This window comes from Chrysochloris asiatica, unplaced genomic scaffold (assembly GCF_000296735.1).
Source record: "Chrysochloris asiatica unplaced genomic scaffold, ChrAsi1.0 scaffold00104, whole genome shotgun sequence".
In the NCBI taxonomy this organism is placed as follows: Eukaryota; Metazoa; Chordata; class Mammalia; order Afrosoricida; family Chrysochloridae; genus Chrysochloris; species Chrysochloris asiatica.
In genome coordinates this window covers 6,384,729-6,410,086 of record NW_006408622.1, presented here as the reverse complement: position 1 = coordinate 6,410,086, position 25,358 = coordinate 6,384,729, and the positions used below count along the sequence as shown (strand labels likewise).

Below are 25,358 nucleotides of genomic sequence, written 5' to 3'. Positions count from 1 at the left end.
CAGGATTCTAGGATATACAACAAATCTAATGTCAGAGACTGTTTGATTACAATTATCAAGGTGAATCTGGCCTTCATTAAAGAATGCAAAAGGAAGAACTAGTGTAATAAGGGCAAAAAAGCTTCAACATTAGACTGAATTTTAAATGTGATTTAAAAACAATACTTTTTTCACTTATTTTGTGGAATAGAGTAATGCTAGTCAGCAATAGTTTAACAAGCAGTCAAAGAGTTCTCTTTAGTAGCAGTTTAACTCTTGGGAATCGTTTTTAATGATTCAAACACAACTTTCTAAATGATTAAATCAACATTTCCAAGCTAAAAACGGTCACAAGAAATCCGTAATAGAACTGAGAGACAAATGTTTTTAACAAAAAAAATTTATTACCAAAATACAATATTAAAGTCAATACATGACAAACTCCTGTAAAGCAAAATAAATTATTCTAACATTGTACATTTTTTTCCCCCCAAAGGTAGTCAGAGAAGCACTCTAGACGTTGCTTCACTGTCTGTTCGGAACAGATAACCTGTTCTACCATGAACACAACCTAGGTTTTAGGTGTTAAGGCATGCAGCTTGATGTGCAGGACAATTTTACAGAATGCAAATCATCCCATTTCCCTACGATACAATGTCAGAATTAACTGTCGTCCTTCGGTACATGTCAGTGTTCCAGAAATTTTTATGCTTTGGCTATAGAAGCGATACCATAGTGTTACACAATGCTTATTTCTTAAAAAAATACATGTATTCATGTCATGAATATCAAACTCAAACATCTATTAAATATATTTCATAGGACATTGACTTAGAGCACCTTGATGTACAGTAAGAAAAAAAAAAAAGATTAAATAAGTGTCTATGAAAACTAAAATATAATAGGTCTTAGCAGAGAGCCTGTTTGTCTTTGTCAAGCCAAGTACATTGTGAGAGATACAATGTAAACATGGGCACCCAGCATTAGCTTTGTGGAAAAAAAAATAGACAAAAATGATTATGAAATCAACAACAGCTACCTTGAATTGGATGAAAGATTTCAAACAAAGGCTTCAGTCAGTGTCCCTGAACTGCACTCACTGACCTGCCCACAGAACCGCAAAGTCTACAGATAAATGGAATAGATGCAGCGTACTTTTGGGACGCTGGGACATCAGTCATATTGTGGATTTTCCGAGAAATTGTAGAGTCCTGAAAAGTATTATTTGTAATAATCAGAATAAATGCCCCTCCCCACCATTGCTTACCTAATAAGTTTCTTTCAAAGAACATTTTCACATCAGATCTTAGAAAAACTTTCAGTGTCCAGAGCAGGAAAACACGGTGAGTATGAGTTTTATATGACAAAAGGTCTAGTACCAATAAATAAAAAGTGATTTCTATTAAGAGAGATTCTTACTGATTATTTTAATACATCTCTCTTCTAGTTACAATTGCATATTTAGTCTTCATTATTACTTTTAGAAATACTCGACTGTTGGCAGAGGCTCTGATAACTTAAGGCTTGCCATGAAACGAGAAACGTGAGGTGTAGGATACTTTAGTAAAGGTTTGGAACTTTTGGGGTACATTTTTTCCCCATGAGCTAGGAAAAATTAAATTCCATGATTCCAAATGGAAATTTAATAAGTAACAATGAAAATGGTTTAAAGAAATGAGGAAAGGCAATTTAAAAATCCACACTGTTGAAAAAATTTTGGATGTTTTCCGGCTATTAACAGTTTCCAAATGATTGTATAAAAGTAAAGGCAAGAGAAAATCTATAAAACAAAATTCTGCTAAGGTTGTAAAATTTCAGAATAACAGCTTTTTACATAGAAATACTGAATTCACAATTATCAACATTGAGAAAATTGACCCACAGTATATGTGTGGTAACAATGCGAAGGACAATAATAGAACCATCTGAAGTATTTTAATTGAATTTGAAATGAAACACATTTAAATTCTGGAAACAGGAGAAAATGAATATGAACCCATACACAGTGGATCTCGAGAATATAATTTAGTATATATAAATTCATTTTATCTTTTTTAAAAACATCAAACCTGGATTAATTTTCATAAATAAAGCTACCTATATGAATGAACTGCAAGTTACAACCTTTTTTGTTTCACTATCGTCAAAGTGAAATTAAAAAACAAATCAATTTTTTAATATAACTGGCTTCACTTAAATAGTTCCTAAAACTAGTTATAAAATGTTGATTAAGTCAGACCTGGGCTTTGGGAATAGAATTCTCTCCTAAATGTAGAGTATCCCTATTCAAAACTCTGATATCCTAAATTCACCAGGCACAGCCTCCACTATCGAAGACGTCAGAAATCGCACTAGGAGCATAGTGTACAGACTTGTAGGCAGAACTTTCATTAACAAGAACAAACATAAATACGTGATCAGAACTACAAAGACAAAACCCTGTATTCTTCACTCTGAAATACAGAACACAAGATGTGTAACGAACGAGACAAAGATGACATCTATTTGGTGACAGGTTTTAATGCAAAAGCGCTTTGAGTTGGTTTTCTGTGTCTTATCATACTCTTAACAAAACGGAATTTTCTGTAGACTTGCCAAACACTGTTATTAACATTTTTATAAAAACCTGAATTTTATTTTTACCATATTTTAGTAATGCTTGTTTATATTTTATTTAAAAATAACTAGAGGTTAACTAAACTCCGGAGGGAAAAACCCTCCATAAGCAGTACACATTTTAAGGAGATAAGGAATTCCAGTCCTTACCCCCTCTCAAATGGTTTTCACTTTAGAGGTTAAACTATTTTTAAGGTGTGATGAAGAAGTACACAAATTTTAATATAATTTTTAAAAATAGACTTGGATAAGAAGCTTGTTCTAGCCTAGTGGAGAGGATTAGGTTTATAAACCAACAAGCCTGTTTAAACGAACCTCTGAGAAGTGAAGCACCATTCCTATGAAACTGGAGATCTGGTTTCCGTCTTGGCAGGAAGTCGCCGATTCTCCCCTTTGCCCACTGACATTCATTGTAAATTGAAGACACTCATTTAATTCTTAAATGTCTATTCTGCCATCTAGATTTGGATTCAGAGGCCTTTCTCTTTCTTCTTCCATTTTATGGAGTGCAGAAACTATCATGGACTGAGTAGCTGTCACCTGAGGACTTAAGAAAATGCTGTGAAAGCCCGCCAAGCACTTGTCCCCTTGCTGACTCTTCCAGTAACTCGGAAAACAGTCTTCAGAGACCAGCCTCCGAGTTTCCATGAAGAGGCCAGTCATTCGAGAGTGGGCATGTCAAAACTGAGAATAAAGAAAACTAACCTCTGCTTAAGATTGTGACACTCTTTTAAAAGGGTCTGAAAAGCCTGCTTTTCACTCTTACTTGCATGTCTACACTATAGTAAGCTTTTAACAAAAACATGAGAATCAAGAAGGGATGGCAAAGGGTTAGCACAGGATTACATGTTGCTTCCTTCTCAAACAACCCACTTCCCTTCACTCAAAATATGTACCACTTACCCATTGGGAATTCCTGTAATTATATCACAGATTTGTTTCCAAGTCATCTCGAAATATCACATCATTTCTTCTTTGTTTAGCAAGTTGTTGTTTAATGTGATCTTCTAGCCTTTCCCTTTGTAAGTAATGGCCCATCTAATTTGTGTCCAGAGCTGCGTTGTGGTCCTTATTTAGGATGATGTTTACAATCTCACCCTCATGCTCTCTCATGTGATCCATGAGATTCTCTTTGCTGGTTGATTCAAAGCCACAAATACAACAACAGAAGAGTAAAACGCAGTATTCCAGACCAGGAGGGGCAGGAGTGGAGTGTTTCTCTAAACTATATGAGGTAGTACTTGTTGGGTTCAGTTTCTCCTTCTCACTGGGAGCCTGGGGAAGCACCTCTGAGGAGGACACGACATGTTCTGAACTTCCAGTGGTGGCATCGGCTTTTTCTTCATTGCTGTGTAATAGAGTCCTTCCAGGTCCTTTCCCCAGAACTCTTAAAAACAGAACAGAACACAGCAAACCTTGAGTTGGCTAGAATGTAGGCCCGATATACTTAATCTTCACTTAGATTGGTATCTAACAACAGAGGGAGGAAGAGGAGCAAATACCTGCCACTTTGTGAAATTGCATCGTTAATGGCCTTGTTTACTTGTTCATAGTTATAATTTTGGTCACTTGCATGCTTCCACATATGAGACTTCAGAGACGGGGGATGGCTGCATACATACCCACACAAAGAGCATCTGAAAGACAGGCATGAGGAAAATCAGTCAGCCCATTACATCATGTCAAAAACCGTAATGACTAATAATTAATTCAGTTCCTTCTCCTGAAGACTTATTACATACACTGTATTACACTGAATTTAAGATGTCACTGATTACAAGATGGGTATCCTATAATCAATGAAACACAATTTTATATTATCAAGAATTTATCCCTCTTACAACAATGACCACATGATCTGATGGTAAACCTTCACTGAATTCACAAGTTAAAAAATAAAACAAAAATTCAACCACCACTACACCAAACCAAGACCAGAGAAACAAGTGTAATCAGGGGGGACACAATAACCCAGGGACACTGAGCTTATTAACAAGAGGACACAGAGGTAACTCACACATGATGGAAGAATCATCTGAACAACAGCAGTGAGAGAGGAAAGACATACGGAGAAGAGGTGCCTTTTCGGCTGGCCTAGCACAACACGGCCATTCTGAGTCACAGGCAAGCAATTCATGGACTCCTCAAACAGACAGGGACACATGTAGACATATGCTGAGTGAAGCGAGGTGAGCATCTGAACATGAGCTAGATCTCAAGACGAGAAGTCCACAGACTCAGGTGACCACAAAGCCAACAGAAAGCCAGTAAACAGGGACTCCGTGTGTGTGTGGGAGGCATGTAGGATGGAGGCTGGGGATGCTGGACTCTGGCTCCTCCCCAGCTCTGTACTGAGTCAGGGCGGGAACCATATGAGTGCCCTGGCAACCATGCTGGTGACTGGCAACTGGAAAAGTATTCTCTTTCCCCTTACTCGCCCCTCTGGTGTCGGAGGACCATTCCCTCCTGCCCCGCAGACTACTCCCATTGTTCCATTGCCCTGGCAGCCTGCGGTGTGCACCTACAGAACGGCTATGGTGCAACCTCCGGTAAGTGGTATGTGTCTGCCGCCTAGGTGGCCATAAGCACACACTTCTGCAGACCGAGCCACAGGACTGCTACCTCCTTGGTCGGCAGCACCCACTCATGCGCCTCACTGACACACAGCCCTGTCGTCCTCTTCCCTCCCCACCACCCTCTTTTGACCCACCAAGTAAGAGGCAGTGATTATCTCCACACTACGCAGACACATTTGCCAAACCTGTCTCCCCACCCACTGGGTGAGTGCTACCACCTGCGCCAACATCATTGGATCCATGGCAGACGGTGGCCAATACCCACTCAGCCTGCTCCCAGCTTCTCTACACAACCAGCAAACAGAGACGCCCACGCACATGCTACCAAATCCACCTGGAGACAGGTAGTGAGTGCATCACTGCTGCCAAACAAGCAACCAGAGCAGCATGGTGAACCTGCCCACCTGGATAAATCAAAACAACACATCAAGGGTGAAGAAAACCAACAAGGAAATACAGAACCTACAAGTTCTAGGAGGCAACAGCCAATTTCAAATCACACAAAATAGTAGGACAAAAGAGATCAAGCAAGTGACCAAAATGCAATAATACATTGGAAGAACAAAAACATAGTTGAGTCGGTGGAAGATAGAATCCGCAAAACTGAAGCTGAATCCCTTAATACTTATTCTCTTAATCTGTTAGCAGTACGATCAGAAAGAAGACGACAAAAAGACTTAAAGTACCATCAAAAGTAGTAACTTCACATGTGGCTGGAGGTGAAGAACAGGAAGAGATAAAAAAACAAAAGCACAGAGAAACTGTTGAAGATTTGTTGGAAGAAAACTTCCCTAATAGAATGGAAGATAAGATAGCCATTTAGGAAGGTGCACCCCAAATACAACAGCCCCCAAAAGAAAATTACCAAGACATACCATAATCAAGGAATCCTGGCATGGTCCTGTGGGATGATGTGCTGGACCACAATGTTGGTTTGAATTCAAGGTCAGTGGTTCAAACTCACCAGCTGCTCTTGAAAACCCTACACAGGGTTACTGTAAATCAGAACTGACTCGACTGCACTTTAATCAAACTTCCCAAAGGTAAAATAAAAAAAAAATCCTCAGAGCAGCTTGGGAAAAATGACAGAAAGCCTATAAAGGAGAACCAATAAGGCTAGGTTTTGACTTCTCAGAAGAAAACACACAGACAAGAGGGCAAAGGTATTACGCATAAAAAAACTTTGAAAGGAAAAAACCCATAAAACCAATCAATAATGATATTCAGCAAAATTCTCTCTCATATATGATGGTGAAATTATATGTTTTCCTGACAAACAAAAATTAAGGTAATTTGTAAAACCGAAATTAACCTTATAAGAAATGCTAAAAGGAGTCCTTCGGACAAGAGCCAACAATGTCACACAACCTGAGTTTTAAACACATAACATCATTACCTGAAAACCAACACAGAAAAATAATTTTCAAAAATAAAATAAACCTGAAAGACTGAAATTAGGCAAGATATGACAATCTGAAAATAAAAGCAACTATAAAGCTCTGGTAGCGTAGTGGTTATGAATCGGGCTGCGAACCGGAAGGTCAGCAGTTCGAAACTACCAGCTGCTCCGCGGGAGAACGATGAGGCGATCTGCTCCCGTAAAGATTTACAGCCTCGGAAACCCTATTCAGGGTGGCTATGGGTCGAAACCGACTCGACGGCACTTAACAACAACAACAACAAATAAAGCAAATGGTGCCGTTAAAGAACTTCCAAATGGAGAGGCAGTCTAGACAACATTAACCACACACAGACTGGTTAAAACTTGTTGAGTTTTTCTGACCTGGTTCCAAGTCATAGCAACCCTTTAGGGTTTCTGAGGAGCGGCTGGTGAGTTCGAACTGCCAACCTTGTGGTGCAAACCGACCTTGTGGTCTAGTGTTTATCCTAAAGTGCCACACCAGGAAGATAATATAAAATTACAGGGTAGCCACAAAGAAAATGATTAAAGTCTAGAACCAAAATAAGAATGAAGAAAATCATAAGGTCTCAGCAAACACAAAATCAAATGCAACAAAGGAAATGAAAGAAAATCCATAAACAAAACGAACTCAGCACAAAACAATATACATAACAAAGACATCATTACCACACACACAAAACAACAAAAAAATCCACACAAAAAAATGAGGGCAGCAAATTCTTATCTATTGAGAATTACACTGAATGTAAATGGAAATGCACCAGTTAAGAGAAAGTGGCAGAATGGGTAAGAAAACAGATTCATCTACAGACTGTCTACAAGGAAGATACTTTATAGACACAAAAATAAGTTAAAATAAGGGGCCAGAAGTCTCTTCCTCAGGATGTGCCCAGCAGAAGCGGGTAGCCCAGGTCCTCCCTGACACCATCCATAAGCAGAGGCGTTATCAAAAGAGGTGGGACAAGATGGTGGACTAGATAGAAAGCCTGTGCAGACCCTCTGCAGGCTATGGAAAACCAGATGACACAGACACAGAGGGGATAGGGAAGTAAATCGAGTGCTTACTGGGAGAGAGAGTTGATTGAGCAGATATGGCAAGAGAGAAGGAGACTACTGCACTGTGGTGGCTGATGGGCATTTGTGAGCAGTTTCAGAGACAAAAACATATTTGTGTTGCAGAAACCTACCTGTGGCTCGCAGAGACAAAAGACTCGGATTTCTCCCCCATCTGGGTTCCCATACTCCGCTGGTGATCACAAGAGAGGCCGGCCCTCACCAGCATATACTCACAGGGAAGCTCCTGCTTACCAGGCAATTGGAACCAGGTTATGAGCTTCACTGAACGGGGAGGAGCTATTCATAATAACCCTGCTCCAGCAGGCCTGCTCCAAACGGGCAAAATTGACCCTGGCTTGCCCTAGACTAGCTCTCAATAGAAGCAGCAGCTAAACAGATACACGGAGTAAACAAGAAGGGGTAAAAAAAAGAAAAGAAAGATGGCTATGTGGGCGGCTGGCCATGCACAGCGGAACCAACTTGAACTTTCTCAGGTCCCATAGGTGGCTCAGAGGCAAACTGCTTATTGGTAGAGAAAAAGGAGGAGCCAGGTTTGGGTTTGTTTTGATTTTCTTCTTTCCTCATTACTATTTGATTTCTTCACTGTTGTTTGCTGGTTTGTTTTCCTTCCGTCTTGTGTGTTTGTCTTCTTGCTTCACATGACAGGAGGAGGCAGCAACTGCAGCCATACAGCCGTACCCTCCTTCAGCAGCCCTCATTGAGCTAGAGTCAATTACCAGCTGCTAGACACCGGATTAACGAAACAACCATCAATTCATCTGAACTTTAAGAACAATGAACCAGGAACTGCAAGAACAGAGAATGGCGCACAAACTCATCTCCTGATCACACCCACAAGGAGGAAATTGGTGAGTACCTAAGACTAGACCAACATACATTCATCAACTTAATACAAATACAACACCACAATACCTAGAAAGCAGCAGAAAATCTCTGTTTACGTGGAGAAACAAGACAGAGTAGCTCAAACACACAATGAAGAGGCAGAGCTAGAAAATATGTTTAAGGAAAAAGCAGCATTAGAACTACTTGAAAAAGAATTCAGGAGAATAATTACATACCTCCAAAGTACTGATGGTAAAGGTTGAGGAAAGAAAGAATTCAGAAAAGTGCTCCATGAACAATCAAAGGATTGCAAACAAAAATCCAAAAGACTAATACAAAGATATCAAAAATGGACAATGAGCTGTAAGGGTGAAGGAGTAGCTTTGAATCAATGGAAACCAGAATTAGTGAGGTTGAAGATAACTCTCTCAATAATAGTAAGGTAAAAGACAATCGGAAAAAAGATGAAAACAAAATGAAGGAAGCCTACGATCACGTGGGACAACACGAAGAGGAAAAACTTACGGGTGACAGGATTTCCAAAAAAGGAAGAGGCAAAGAAAAGCTCAGAAAATAGTTGAAGAGCTGTTAGAAGAAAATTTCCCTAACATAAAAGATGAGAAGATAAGCATTCAAGTTGCTGAACGAACCCCAAATAGGATATAACCAAAAGAAAATCACCAAGACATACATATCAAAACCAAACTCTCTAATATCAAAGGCAAGGTAAGAATCTCAAAAACAGCTTGCGAAAAATGAAATATTACTTACAAAGGAAAACCAGTAAGATTAAGCTCTGATTTTTCATCAGAAACCAGGCAGGCAAGAAGGCAAGTGGTAGACATATACAAAAAGTTAGTAATAATAATAAAAAAATTTTCTTGATAAAAGAAACAATCTCCAATGGTTATGGTGGAGAGGTAAAATTACTTATGGGATAACAGGTAGACATATGTTAACACAGGTGACAGGGCCTGCAACATACAGCAGGAGTTAGCAGAGAAAAAATGAAAGTAGCAGGAGACACAGGGATAGCTAAAGTGAATGGAGGTAAATGCTGTTAATACATGGAGGGGAATGCAACCATGTAAAGAAGAAAATGAAGCAAAATATGATTTGTTGAATGCAAAACTGATGATGTGCTCTATAAACCTTCACTCAATTCATAATAAAGAGTTTTGCTGTTGTTTTAAAGAGGAAAATCCATGAAGATTTTGTAAACATTAAAACGATGAAGAAACTGACAAGAATAAGAACACACACACAAAATGAACTCAGCGCAGGAAAACATGTGGAACAAAGAAACCAGCAGAGCACTTAAAATTAGAACAAAAACCGCCACCACCTAAAACAGTGAAATGACTGCGATCAACTCCTACCTATCAATAATCGTGCCGCATGTCAATGGATTAAATGGACCAGTCAAGAGACAGAGTAGAAGAATGGATAAGACAATAGGATGCTTCAAAATGCTGTTTACAAGAGACACACCTTACACACAAACACAAAATTGATTTAAAATCAAAGAATGGAAAAATGATATACAGCTAGCAGCAAAAAAAGAGAAAAGGAGTGGTACTATTAATTTCTGATAAAATGGACTTTAGGCAAAAATCAGCATGAGAGACAAAGGAGGACATTATCTCATGATTAAAGGGTCAATTGAACCAAAAGACATAACCAAAATAAATATCTATGCTCACAACGAAAGAGCCTCAAAATACAAAATTAAAACCCTTATAGAACTGAAGAAAGAAGTATACAACTCTACAATAATACCACCACAATGGAATGCTATGCAATGCTGAAAAATACTGTTGAAGCTGCAAAACCCCTCATAACATGGATGAACCTGGAGGACATTATGCTGAGTGAAATTTGCCAGTCACAAAAGGATAACTATTGCCCGAGACCATTACTGTAAAAGCTAAAAAAAAAAAGTTTCCATACTAAAAGAAACAATTTTTGCTGGGTACCAGGAGTGGGAGGGAGGGGAGAGTAATTACTTGGCTAGAGAGTAGACACATGTTAGCTCAGGAGGCAGGAGGGCAATATACAAGAAATGGGAGGGCAATATACAAGAAGAGGGAGGGTGACAGAAGAATAATGAAGACAGGTGAAGACACATGGGTTAAAGGCGATAGAGGTAAACAGTGATACATATACAACTTTGGAACAACAGTGTTCTGTGCATAGATAACATGGATTGAGACACACCCTACACACACACACACACAACTCTTCCTTTCCCTTTCAGCCTGTGTCTCAATCCATGTTATCTATGCACAGAACACTGTTGTTCCAAGGTTGTAGATGATCACTGGGTATACATACACATACACACACACACACTTAACTCTTCCTTTCCCTTTCAGCCTGTGTCTCAATCCATGTTATCTATGCACAGAACACTGTTGTTCCAAGGTTGTAGATGATCACTGGGTATACATACACATACACACACACACACTTAACTCTTCCTTTCCCTTTCAGTCTCTGTCTCAATCCATATTATCTATGTACAGAACACTATTGCTCCAAGGTGTATATATATATACACACCCCACAAATATATGAGAATTGAAGTGGCTGGAATCAATGAGTCCATTGGACTAATGGGACATGTGAACATCAGTCTCCACAACTCTGAGACCAGAAGAAACAGACAGTGCCCGGTTATCACTATCAACTGCTCTGAAAGGGGTATTTTCTAGGTAGAGTGGGAGAAAATGTAGAACCATACTCAAAATTACTTAATAAAATAAAATACAAAAAGTCTGTATTTACTGGTCAGAAAGAGATTGGAGAAGGCTGGGACTATGGCCTCCCACAACCATCCTTCAAGTCTGGAAAGGAATTTGTCCGCATGGCCCAATTTTCAGTCAAGCTGTAGATAGGACTGGGACACACACACACCAACCACACTGGCAAGGTATGCTCACCACAGAATGATAAGTCATTCAAAATCAAAAGGGCAGTATTTTCCTTAGGACAAAGTAGGCTGTTAGGAAGGATTAATAAAATTGGCAAATGACTGATAAATGTAACAAGCGACCCTACGCACAACAGAGCGACATATTGCTCAGCCCTGCACTAGTCTTACAATTGTTACACTTGAGGCCATCGCTGCCACCACTCTGCCAATCCATCTCATTAGGAGTGATGTCCTTCTCCAGGGACTAGTCCCTCCTGGTTATACGTCAGAAGTATGGCTTCTAAGGAGCATTCTGAGACATGTTTGTTCTTCTGGCAGTCCACGGCACGTTCAGTATTCTTCTCCAATACGGTAACGCAAATGCATCAATTACTCTACAGTTTCCCTTATTCATTTCACATGTGTAAGAGGCCACTGAAGATACCATGGCTTGGGTCAAGCACACCTTAGTCCTCAGACTGACATCTTTGCTCTTCAGCACTTTGAAGAAGCCTTGTGCAGATGTGTCCAATGTCATAGGCAAGACTGATTGCTGCTTTCATGAGTGCTAATGGTGGATCTGAGCAAAACGATGTCTTTGACAACTTCAATCTTTTCTCCATTTATCATAAAGTTATTTCTTGTTCCAGTGGTGAGGATTTTTGGTTTCTTTAAATTGTAGTGAAACCCATGCCAAAGGCTGTGGTCTTTGATCATTAAGTACTTTAAGTCTTCTTTGCTTTCAAGTAAGGTTGTATCATCCGGATATTGCAGATTGTTAATGAGTCTTCATCCAATCCTGATGCCACATTCTTGATATAATTTAGTTCCTCTGATTATTTCCTCAGCATACAGATTGAATAAATAGGGTGAAAGAATACAACTCTGGCACACAGTTTTCCTGATTTTAAACCATCTAATTTCTCCTTGTTCTGTTTGAACCTGGTCTATGCATAGGTTCCTCATGAGTACTATCAAGTGTTCTGTAATACTCATTTTCTGCCCTGTTGTCCATAGCTTGTTATGATCTATGCAATTGAAAGCCTTTGAATAGGCAATTAAGCACAGGTAAACCTCTTTCTGGTATTCTCTATTTTCAGCCAAGATCCATCTGACATCAGCAATGACATCCGTCATTCCATGTCCAGGCTTGATTCGGGGGGGGTTTTTTGGCGTTCCCTATCAATGTGCTGCTGTAGCCATTTTTGAATGATCTTTAGAAAATCTTACTTGCATGCAATATTAATGATATTGTTTGATGATTTTCACATTCTGCTGAGTCACCTCTCTTTAGAATGGACACAAATATGGATCTTTTTCAATTGACTGGCCATAGTTGAGTCAGTGCCTTCAGTGCCGTCTCAGTTTACTGAAATAGTTCAATTTGCATTCTATCAATTCTCAGAGTCTTGTTCTTTGTCAACACCTTTAGCTCCCCTTGAACGTCTTCCTTCAGCACCACTGGCTCTAGATCATGTGCTACCGCTTGAAATGGCTGAGCATCATCCATTTCTTTTTGGTACACTCTGTATTCATCTTCTTTTGATGCTTTCTGCATCATTCATTATTTTGCCCGTCAATATTAACAAGTTGAAGCTTCAATTTTTTTCTTCAGCTCATTCAACTACGTCTAAGTGCTGAGTATGTTCTTCCCTTCTGGGTTTTCTAACTCTAGGTCTTTTGCACATTTCATTATAATATATGATTTTGTCTCCTCGAGCTGCCTGCCCTTTGAAATTTTCTCTTCAGCTCTTTTACCTCCTCATTTCTTCCATTCGCTTTAGCATCTCTATGCTGGAGACCAAGTTTCAGGGTTTCTTCTGACATCCATTTTGGTCTTTTCTGTCTTGTCTTCTTAATGACCTTTTGCTTTCTTCCTATACGATGTTCTTGATGTCATCCCATAGCTCTTCTGGTCTTCAGTCTTTATTCAGCTTCAGCCTGAGCTTGCATATGAGCAATGGATGGTCTGCTCCACAGTCTGCACTGGGCTCTGTTTTGGCTGATGATATGGAGCTTTCCCACCACCTCTTTCTACATACGACAGGAAATCATGGAAGCAAAAACAGGGACAAACTTTGGGGCTCTAATTTATGTTATAAGTAGAGTACCAAACATAACTAGAAATGCACTAACAGCATAAAATAAACTAGATGACTGGGCTCTTCTAGAAATTTAACAATTTAGGTACTTCAAAAGACTTTCCCAAAAGAGTAAAAAGAGATCCTACAAACCTACAAACTAGTAAAATATTCTTGACTACGACATATCTGACAAGTGACTAAGCTCTAAAATTTAGATGAAACTTCAGTACTTCAACTACAGAAAAACAAACAATCCAGAAAACATGAACAGACAACAGAAAGACAAATAATCCAGAAGACATGAACAGACATTTCACCAAAAACACACACACACACACACACACACACACAAACACACACACACACACAAACAAACACACACACACACACAAACAAGTGGCCAAAAACCATTGAAGAAACGCTTGTGATCATTAGTCATTAAAGAGATGGAAATCGAAACAATAAAGTAACAGGAAAGTAAAGGAAACACACACATAAACAGAAAACAATGGTGGTGAGGGTATAGACACATAGGAATTCTTATACTGTTGGTGAGACTGGAAAATGGTATAGCCATTATGGAAAATGGTACGATACTTTCTTAAAAGAGTTGGAAATACAAATACCACATCCTCCAGCAATCCTCCTACTAGGTATCTAACCTACAGAGACAATAGCTGTGACATGCACACCCATGTTCATCACAGCATTTTGTATGATAGCAAAAAGATATAAACAAGCTATATGCCCATCATTGGATGAATGCACAAACTGGCTCATATGAAGGGCTTCAAAAGTTTGTGGGAAAATTCCACTATCTTTTAATTTCATTTCCCATGAACTTTTTGAAACCCCCTATTACACACAATGGAATACTACTGAATATTAAGGAATAATGAAGATTCTGTGAAACACCTCAATACATGAAGAAACCTGAACTTGGAGGACATTAAGGTGAATGAGCTAAATAAATCAATCAATCACAAAGGACAAATACTGAATGAGACAACTATTTATTATAAAAAGTCAAGAAAAGGCTAACATACAGAAAGAAACATTCTTTGAAGGTTACTAAGAAAGGGAGGGAAAAGTGGGAAAAGAGAGGGTACACCATTAACCAGAGAGCGGACATGTTTCACTTCTGGTGAAGGGAAAGGCAATAGACATTAAGGGAGGGTAGCATGGCATGCCCAAGGAAAAGGAAGACGCTAGGAGATGCTCAAGGGTAAAAGACAACAAAGGTAAACGCTGTTACATACATAATCCTGCAATGCTGTTTTGTTGTTGCTAAGTGCTGTGGAGTAGGTCCCGACTTATAGAGACCCAGTATAGGGTTTCCAGGAGTGGTTGGCAGTCGTAAAATACATTACCTAATGAGATACACAGACAGACATGCAAGCTGAATAGCTGTGGGATGGGAAATGGGAGTACACCAGGAATGTACTGTTGTTGTTGTTGTTAAGTGCCGTCGAGTCAATTCCAACCCATAACGACCCTGTATAGGGTTTCCAAGGAGTAGCTAGTGAGCTTGAACCACCGATTTTATAGTTCAAACAACTTTACTGTCTGACGTATTAGCTCATAGTGCCACACCAGGACTCTGTGTGTTGAGAGACTAGGGTAAGTAAAAAAGTATTGCATCTAGGGTTCCAATTCAGACATGGACGGGTTTATTCCAAACAAAATGTGTTTCAACAAGTCTCTGCCATCAGTGGGTGGTAGCAAACATGTTCTCTCAGTAATAACTTGTCTTAGGTTTATTGTTAATGTTAAGTGCGATCAAGTCGATTCTGACTCATAGTGACCCTTTGTAGGGTTTCCAATCTTTATGGGAGCATTTAAAGCCTCATCTTTCTCCCAAGGAACAGTTGGGGGCTTTGAAGTTGTGGTTAGCAGTCTAGTACTTACCCTACAGTGCCACCAGTGTTCTCTCTATTTATACATCCCAGCCAAGGGAGGAGATGAGTCTTTATGCTCCCCATACAGGGTCACTGCCGATGGAAACCAACTAGATGGTATCTAACAACATGATGGATGTGTGTGTATATATGGATAGATCCATACACACATGGAGTCCTGATGTGAAGCTGTGGGTTAATGTGTTGGACTTCAAGTTTGGTTTGAACTGCAAGGTCGGTGGTTCAAGCTCAATGGCTGTTCCTAGGAAACCCTATTCAGGGTTGCTATGAGTCAGAATCAACTCAATGGCACTTAGAGCAGCGCACATACATGTGTATGTGTATGTACATACACATGCATGTATATATACACATATATGGAGTCCTGGTATGGCACTGTAGGATTAGCACTGGACTGCTAAACACCAGACCCACAAAATTCTAACCCATCAGTCGCTCTTTAGAAACCCTATACAGGGTTGCTATAGTCAGAACGGACTTGACAGCATTTAACAGTAACTATATATACATAAAAAAGCCTGAAAACATTTTCTCAACATCAGGAAGGTGGGTGCCTCTGGGAAGGAGGGGTTTAAGAAGTAAGGAGGTTTTTATTTATACTACAATGTATTATTTCTTAAAAATGTAGTAAAATATTTCAAGTATTTCATTATTTAAATATTTAAAAGATCATTAGCCTATTGTTTTCAAGACTATATAGCTTGCAAAATGGAGTCCTGATGTGGTGCTGTAGGATAAACACTAACTGCTAACCACAAGGTCGGCTGTTCAAACCCACCCGTCGCTCCCTGGAAACCCTATGCAGGGTTGCTATGAGTCAGAATTGACTCCTGGGCACTTGACAACAACAGCTTACAAAATGCAACAACATCATTTTATTACAGGCTACACACACACATAAACTCGGCTCACTTTAATTCACTTTACCCATCTGACCACTTGCTTATATCTGAGATGTAGCAGTTTTTTGACAAGTATCAATGAATCTATTTTCACCAACACTGAAAGACCAGCAGTTGGCAATAATTCCTACTGCTGGCTGTTAGACCTGGTGTCTGTATCTACCACTGCACTCAGCATACTGCAGGGTGCGCTATGGTTACGGCCTCCTGTACCACCGGTTGGGTCACTGGGGCACACACTCACAATGGCAGCACTCAACAAGTAGGACTGCAACGGCTCAAGGCCAAGCGATGTCCACTTGTTCCCATCCAGCACTTGTCAAGTACAATGCCTTTACACATGCCAAACGCTTATATGGTAACTGAGCATAGAAAAGAGGAAATACGAGTGAAATCTTGGTCATCTGGATCATTCGCCTCCTCATATTCACTCAGACTTGCTCTGAAGTCTCACCAGAAAATTCTGCATCCAGAATGAGTCACAAAATACTGTTCAATGCAACTAGTTGCTGTTGAGCTGACTGTGGTGAGCCCCTTCGAGTCAGAATTGAATTATGTCCTATGGGGTCTCAACGGTTGAGTTTTTGGACGTAGATCACTAAGCTTTTTTTTCCGAGGTGCCTCGGGATGGACTCCAACCACCAACCTTTTGGTTAGCTGAGTGAGTCACCATTTGTACCACCCAGGGACCCTGCACACAGCAAAGGGTCCTCAATGAAAGGTCAGTGTGCACAATGAGAAACTCAGACCGCAAGCAACCTGCACCAGAAAACCAACGCCCCAAAAGTACACAGTTATCCCACAGAACTTGCACAATGGTACTCAAGGGTTTTAAAAATTCAGGTCAAAGAACCGCTCCTGGTTGCCCTCCCCTTTATTTTAGAAAAGGTGAATACGATTGTTAGCACTGTACATTACTACGGTATGTTTGTTAGGAACAAGAAACCAATACTGACACATATGTAAAGGCCACACTATCTGGAGATGTGCGGAGCTGTAGGTACGATAAGAAAGGGTGGTGGGTCAAACCTAGCAGCCACTCCTCAGAAACCCTACACAGGGTTGCTATGAATCACAGAACTGACCGGATGGTACTTAACAATATTACTTTATTTAGATTCCGTTAAGTTTTCACCGAATGGCCTTTGTGCCAAGATCCCATCCAGGACACCAAATTACAGCTAATCATCAAGTCTCTTTAGGAGCTCTTGTAGCGTAGTAGTTATGAATCGGGCTGCGAACCACAAGGTTAGCAGTTTGAAACTACCAGCTGCTCTGCGGGAGAAAGATGAGGCTGTCTGCTCCTGTAAAAATTGATTAGCAACCTTGGAAACCCTGTACAGGGTCACTATGGGTCGGAACCGACTCGACAGCACTTAACAACATCAGGTCTCTTTAGGGTCTTCTATTGTGTGACACTTTTCCCAACTTTCCTTGGTTTTGATGAACTTCACAGATTTGGAGTGTTGGATAGTTAACTTATTGTAGAATGCTCTTTTAATGGGACATGTCTGAGATCTTTCTCATGGTTAGACTGGGAAGAACCTGAGAGGTAAAGTACCGGGCTCGTCACATCAGACTACCAACATGACCCTGCTCACCTGGCTTCTCCACTACACAGCGACTCTGTTCCCCTCGGTTATATACCACACACTTTGAAAGAAGACTCTATGTGCAGGTCACACACAAGGAGTGAGAATTAGAATCCACTTCCTTGAAGGCAGAATATCAATTTATTTGGAATTCATCTGTTCAGGATTTCTCTCATCAATATGATCATTTATTTATACCATTATGGACCCATGAATAGTTGTTTAATGCTTTAGGTTATAACTGAATGTTGTGTGCCATCGGGTCAGTTTCAACTCACAGCAACCCTGTACAGGGTTTCCAAGGAGTCAGTACTGGTGGGTTTGAACTGCTGACCTTGTGGTTAGCAGTCTAGTGTTTATCCTACAGAGCCACACCAGCACTCCAAAGACACAAACATAGCTGAATAGTGCATTCTCATTTGTTGCTGAAATCGTTCCAACTGTGACCACGTGGATCGATTTCAGCTGGCTCCTATTAATATCCCTGGGATAGCCTCTCATCGTTTTATTTGTTGAATGTTTCCTTAACTTTCTGCAATTACAGAATGCTCCAGATTGGTAGATTGCCTGCCCCAGTGAGGTCAGCCATCTCTCTGGTTCCTTTTACTGGAGAATGATATATATATGAGAAGCCAAAATCTGAGCACCAGGTTAACTGCTTGGCTTTAAAAAATAACATTTTTCTCGATTTCAAAATTTGATAGCAGAAAATTAGAAGATACGGAAAAAGAAACTCACCTATAATCTGACTATTAGAAGTGACCACTCTGATCATTTTGATGCATGTTTTTAGTCTATTAAAATACACATATGCAGTTATTTTTTTTTATAAAATTGGGACCATGCAAGTCTGTTTTATTAATATTTCCCAGTATAACTTCAATTTTTTTCAATAAAATAGTTTCTGGCTACTTAGTATTCTATCATGGAGTTCTGCTACTTCCCTATTTATTCATGCAAAAAAAAAAGTAATTCTAAAAATTGACAAGCATGTTTGTACAAGAATTTTGGGTACTTAAGGCTTTTTAATCCGGACTGAGAACCACAAGGTCCACAGTTCAAGTCCACCAGCCATTCCACAGGAGAAAGATGAGGCTTTCTGTCCCCAAAAAGCCCGTGAGCCTCAGAAACCCTATACAGGATCACTACAAGTCAGAACCGACTCAGTGACACTGAGCCAAAGGCTGTTTATAGTCAGTGAGAAACAACAGCCCTGAAGCTCTCGTTCGAGTGCCAGCATATGTTCAAACCTTTGGGAAATATTTAGGAAAGAATGCAGTCAAAGAAATGAGACATCCGTGCTCTTTCCTAAGAGTCTGCTATTCCAATGTCCGATGTCACTAGAGAAGAGCCAGCTTCTTTGTATCACAAATTGGCTTGTTACTTAAAAAACCCCAGAGACTAAAAAAGCCGTCCAATTCTTTTTATACAGCTTAGAAAACACCGATACTGAAATTTGGCGAGGACAGCACAAAAAAAAAACTCTACAGACCCATTCTCTAGCATCAACGTACACACACTAAATAAACTGCTGGCCACCAGAGCCCTGCACTGCAGTACGTGAACAGAAGGCACCACGGTTAAAGGAGGCCGACTCTGGGAATACTGCACACAAGTCAGGATTAGGAAATCTGTGAAGACGAAAAGTCGTATTTTTTTGTTTTTGTTGAAAAGCAATGAAAAAAAAAAATCTATTATCCAGTTATAAAGTTTTTATTATGGAAACTTTAAATACACAGATATAGAAAGCAAACTATAACCAACTTTTTAAGAATTAATAACATTTGCCAATTTTGTTAAATCCATCTCAACTTTTTTACTTTATAAATAAACTTTAAGACATCATATCCTTCCCTATAAATAGTTTGATGTGGATGTCTAACAAATAAGAATTTTATCATTGGCCATTGAATCCAATCTGAAATTTCCTGATTTTAACAAAAACATCTTATTCAAATTAGGGTCCAATCAAGATCTACATTTTGCACTTGATATATTAGAAGGCTTCACAAAGTTCTTGGAAAAATTCTATTATCTTGCAATTCCTCCATTCTCCACGAACATTTTAAAACCTCCTGGTGTATTTACAAGGAGCTCTGGTAGCACAGTGGTTACGGGTTGGGCTTCTAACTTCAAGGTCGGCAGTTGGAAACTACCCGCTGGTCTGCGGGAGAAAAATGAGGCTTTCTGCTCCCATAAAGATTGGCAGTCTCGGAAACCCTGTGTAGGGTCGCTATGAGTCGGAACTGACTCCACGGTACTTAAACAACAACAACAGTGTACTTACAATGTTTAGCAGCTTCCCTAGCCTCTACCCACTAGATGCATTAGCATCTACTCTTGGAATTGTAACAATTATTAATGTCACTCAAACCCAAACCAAATCCACTGCCACTGAGTTGACTATGACTCACAATGACCCACCCTGTGAGGATTCCCAAGGCTGTGACTCCTCAGGAGAGCAGGCAGCCTCCCGAGGAGTGGCTGTTGGGCTTGAACCACTCACCTTGTGGTTAGCAGCCTAAAGCTGACAGCATGTCCCAGAGGCTAAGGGGAAAATTCACACCTGGCTGAGTCACTAAACTAGAAGCTTCACAGATTCTGGCGGAGAGTCTTTTTGTCTTCTTCCCTCCCTCCTGCCCTCCTCCTTCCCTTTCCCCTAAATACGTGCTGAGTACAGCCATGCATTTCCCATCAGCATATTTTAAGAGACATTTGGATCCTAAACCAAATAAAAATTATCAACAAAATAAGGTAGATGAGTGATTCTTCAATGTGATAAAATATATCTATCTTAACCCCAAAACTAAGGAACCACTAAATTCAAGAAGAAAACATTATCCCAACAATTAATCACATGTTCTGAAGCCAGTACAGTTAGACACGAGAGAGACATTGAGAGGCATAAGTATCATAAAGGAACGAGTGAGAAATGTTTTTATCGGTACTTCCTGCCTGTCTGATACGGTTAGTTTCCAGGTCTGATTCAACATCTTTGAGGTTAGGCAAAAGAAAGTGGAGCCTGGATGTCCTCTAAGATCTGAGGCAACATGAGTATGATTTGAACACCCACACAAAGATTTCAGTAGCAACTGTGCAATGGGGCTTGACTTACTACTGCTTTTACCTAAAATGATAATAGGCTCAGAAAAAGGCATACTTCAAATTTTGTGATGAACCTGAGAAGTCTATCCTATTGTGAAGAATAAACTGCTTCAATCAAGAAAATGGGTTCCCTGAGTCAACAATGGATATAATCATTCAAAGAGAATAAAAAATAGCAAGTCTGAAAAATATAGACAATTGTTTTATGGAAAAAAGAGGGAATAAACTGCTTCAATGCATCCCTTCAAAACAAAACATATTTTCACTCTCCAAATTAAAATATCTAACTTTTTTTCTTAAAAAAAAAAAAAAAAAAAAAATTCAAACTTTACAAAGACTTGGGTTTTTTCCCTAAGCCAACACAACTGCCTAAAGATTTAATATTTGATTGACTGTTGATTAGTGCTGTTGAGTCGGTTCTGATCCACAGTAATCCTGTGTAGGGTTTCTGAGCAGTGACTGGTGGATCTGAATCACCAACCTTCTGGTCCAGGACTTACCCTACCGAGCCACCATGACTCCAAAGATCCAACATGCCTACATAGTAAGGAGCTCTGCTAACGTAGTAGTTACGAATCGGGCTGCGAACTGCAAGGTCAGCAATTTGAAACTACCAGCTATTCCACGGAAGAAAGATGAGGCTTTCTGCTCCCGTAAAGATTTACAGCCTCGGAAACCCTGTACAGGGTTGCTATGAGTCGGAACTGACTTCATGGCACATCACCACCACCACCACATATTAAGAGGGAGTCCTGGTGTGGTGCTGTGGGTTAATGCGCCAGACTGCAAAGCTGTGTGAACTGCAAGGTCGGCAATTCAAGCTTACCAGCTGCACCTTGGAAACCCTATTCAGGGTCACTATGGGTTGGAACCGACTCGATGGCACTTAACAACATAGTAAGAGAAACTTACAAGGACTCTGACTCTGGTGGAAATGAAGGCATGTGACTTCCCAGGGTGGGTCATAAAAGAAAAGACAGCTTTTGCCTGCTGCTTCTAAGAAGCTTCCTTTAAGAATAAGAACCCAGCAGTCTTGCTGTGAAGAAGCACCAAGCAGCCCCCCCTTCAGAGTCCACATGGGTGAATTCGTGGTCTGTGGTCCAGCTGGACCACCACCAGGCTGTGGTGAGGGAGCATTCTGAGGACTGTAAGCCTCAGCTGTCTGAGTCACTTTCCACTTCAAGCCTTCCCTGCTGAGATCCCCATACCTGTGGAACAGAGACAAACCATTCTGCTGTGCCTTCTACAAATTCCTGACGCAGCAAATTCCCAACCATACGAAATAGTTGTTTCACACTACAAAAATGGGGCAGTATGGGCAAAAAATCAGTAAGATTACAGAAGAAGTGATGCTGGAGGAAACTATTAGAAGCACCTTGGACTACCATATCAGAAAAACAAACAAATCCGTGTCGGAAGAAGTATAGCCACAATGCTACTCAGAAGCCAGGATGCTTGGACATATTATCAGGAGGGACCAGTCTCTGGAGAACATCCTGCTTGGTAAAGTGGAGGGTCAGCAATAAAGAGGCAGATCCTCAATGAGATGAACTGACAGTGGCAGCAGTAATGGGCTCAAACATAACAATGATTGTGAGCTTGGCACACGACCAGGCAATGCTTCATCCTGTTGTGCCTAAGGCCCGACTCAAGGGCACCTAACAATGAAGCACAGAGCAGCTGGACACCTCACCAAGAGTTCTCTCTGGCATAGCAGAGACAAGTAGGATGACATAGTCATTAGCAGCAAGCGTTCATATCCCGGCTCTACCACTTGTGTGGCCTGACAAAGCAAGGTGATTTTTACCCCAGCCTTTGTTTCCACATATGTAAAATGGGTTGGTAATATTTCTAAGTACTGGGTTGTTTTGAGGATTAGGTGAGCTGAACATCTTGAGTGCTTATCACCCTGCCTAGCCCACAAAAAGCATCATACAACCATAAGCTATTATTATCATTTCTCGTATTTGTATGAAGACCAGACTTCATATAATGACTTGACAACAGTGCGAGGCAACCCTGTCACTTCTAAAATACAACCACTGCTTAAAACCTTTCTGGGATTACCATTCCTTTTCACTTTACATGCCATATTAGAAAACCATGCTTGTATTTTTTTACCCAATTGAGATGCCCTCACTGAAAACCAGGCTCATTAATTTATATGTACACATTACCAATTTTATCATCTTTTTTACTCACTAGCAAAAAATCAAAATCCAACCCAAAATGGCAGAACAGAAGTGTTTGGGGTGGGGGGGTGGTATGGAGTCTTCCTCTTGTTCACTGACCCTCTACTTTACCAAGAATAATGTCCTTCTCCAGGGACCAGTTGCCTCCTGATAATATGTCTGAAGACAAAATCGGGCCATCCTGGCTTCCTAGGAACACTCTGGCCATACCTCAGAAGCAGAGACGGAAGATCCCAGGACCATCATGAAGAAAGAACATGATGCCTACCTAGAAATATAGAGACAGCAAAGGCAACGGCACAGAGACAGAGCAGTTGTGGGCTCTAGGCTCATGGACTGAGGCAGAGGCAAAGGGGCCACATGGCTAAGAGGCTGAAGACAAAAGTGAGGCGTGCCTACATGGCAGACAAAAGGCGTTCCTGACAGCTTTGTCCAGAGTTGGCTGTGGTCCTGAATGGTACCCTTTTCACTTCCCTAATAGACCCCGTAATTGTAAATATTGTTATGATTTCTGTGTGACCACTGCAATGGCTTACCGAACCCAGATGTGACGTAGAGAGTGATGGGGGAGGGATGGCTGGTGTCAGAACAGGGCAAAGGTTGTGTGGGCTGGAAGCATGTATGACATTCTCTTCATAGTAATTGGCTTTGGTTAATTTTAACTTTGATACTCTGCCCCCCAACCCTAGCCCCCAGTGAAGCCAGGGGAATCAGACATGGTCCTCACTGGTTTTTTCCACAGCCCTTGGCTGAAAGCAGAGAATATCAGAAGGATATTTACCTGTGCTTTATTGACTACGCGAAGGCTTTCGATTGTGTGGATCATGACAAGCTGTGGACAACATTGAGAAGTACGAATGTTCCAGAACACTTAATTGTACTTCTGAGAAATCTGTACCTAGACCAAGAATCAGTTGTTCATTCAGAGCATGGGAACACTGAATGTTTTAAAATTGGGAAAGGTGTGTGACAAGGTTGTGTTCTTTCACCATACTTATTCAACCTGTATGCTGAGCAAATAATACGAGAAGCTGGGTTCTATGAAGAAAAATGTGGCATCAGGATTGGAGGAATGCTCATTAACAACCTGCGATATGCCGATGATACAACCTTGCTTGCTGAAAGTGAAGAGGACGTGAAACATTTACTTATGAAGATCAAAGAGCACAGCCTTCGGTATGGATTGCATCTCAATGTCAAGAAAACAAAAATCCTCACCACTGGACCAATAAACAACATTCTTATCAATGGAGAAAAGATTGAAGTTGTCAAGGACTTCATTCTTCTGTTGATAGTTGTCGACTATCAACACTCGACCCCAAGGTTGGTTTGAAGCACAGGGCTGGCGGTTCAAACTCATCAGCTGAACCTTGTGAAACTGCAAGGTCGTGGTTCAAGCTCACCAGAAGCTCCTCGGAAACCCTATACAGGGTCGCTTTGGGTTGGAACTGACTCGACGGCACTTCACAACAACAGCAACCATAATTGTGCCGGATAGCCAAACTGAACAGAATGATGATGATTAACCAAATATCAACCAAGTTGTGTTTACTAGCTCATCTTGCAGCAGGCAACAATACTAACGAAGAGCACGCCCTAGACACACAATGAACTTGAACCTAACCCACAAGGCTCTGCAGACTGCAAATCCCACAGACAATAGAAGATGTGTAGTATTTAGAGGTTAAAGGGGCAGTCATGAGATTTTTGTTGTTGTAAAGTGCCACTGAGTTAGTTTGGACTAATAGAGGCCCTTTATAGGGTTTCCAAGGAGCAGCTAGTGCGTTTGAACCACCAACCTTGTGCCTAGCAGTTCAATGTTTATGAGTGTTTAGCAGTCATGAGACTGTTGCTGTAGTTGGTAAGTGCCATCAAGTTGGTTCTGACCCATAGCAACCTTGTAAAGGGTTTCCGAGGAGCGGCTGTGGTAAGATTGAACCGTTGACCTTGTGGTTTAAATTTACTTTGCAGCATGAGACTGTTGTTGTTGAGTGCCGTCGAGTCGGTTCCGACCCACAGCGACCCTGTATAGGGTTTCCAAGGAGCAGCTGGTGAGCTTGAACTGCCCACCTTGCAGTTGAAACGGCTTTGCAGTCTGGCACATTAGCCCACAGTGCCACACCAGGAAGACTTTACAGAATAAGTTAGAAATAA

At 40.6% G+C, this 25,358-nt stretch overlaps 1 protein-coding gene across 1 annotated transcript in view; it reads right to left on the bottom strand.

Annotated features, from left to right (window-relative positions):
• Positions 1 to 3,629: 3,629 nt before the first annotated feature.
• LOC102837352 (zinc finger protein 507-like) overlaps positions 3,630 to 25,358 on the bottom strand; it is a 51,998-nt gene continuing 30,269 nt past the window's right edge. The window contains exons 5-6 of the mRNA XM_006867304.1: positions 4,098 to 4,232; positions 3,630 to 3,982 (exon numbers count right to left, since the gene is read on the bottom strand). Coding sequence (XP_006867366.1) covers positions 3,634 to 3,982; positions 4,098 to 4,232 — 484 coding nt within the window. The 3' untranslated portion in view covers positions 3,630 to 3,633. The remainder of the gene's footprint in view (positions 3,983 to 4,097; positions 4,233 to 25,358) is intronic.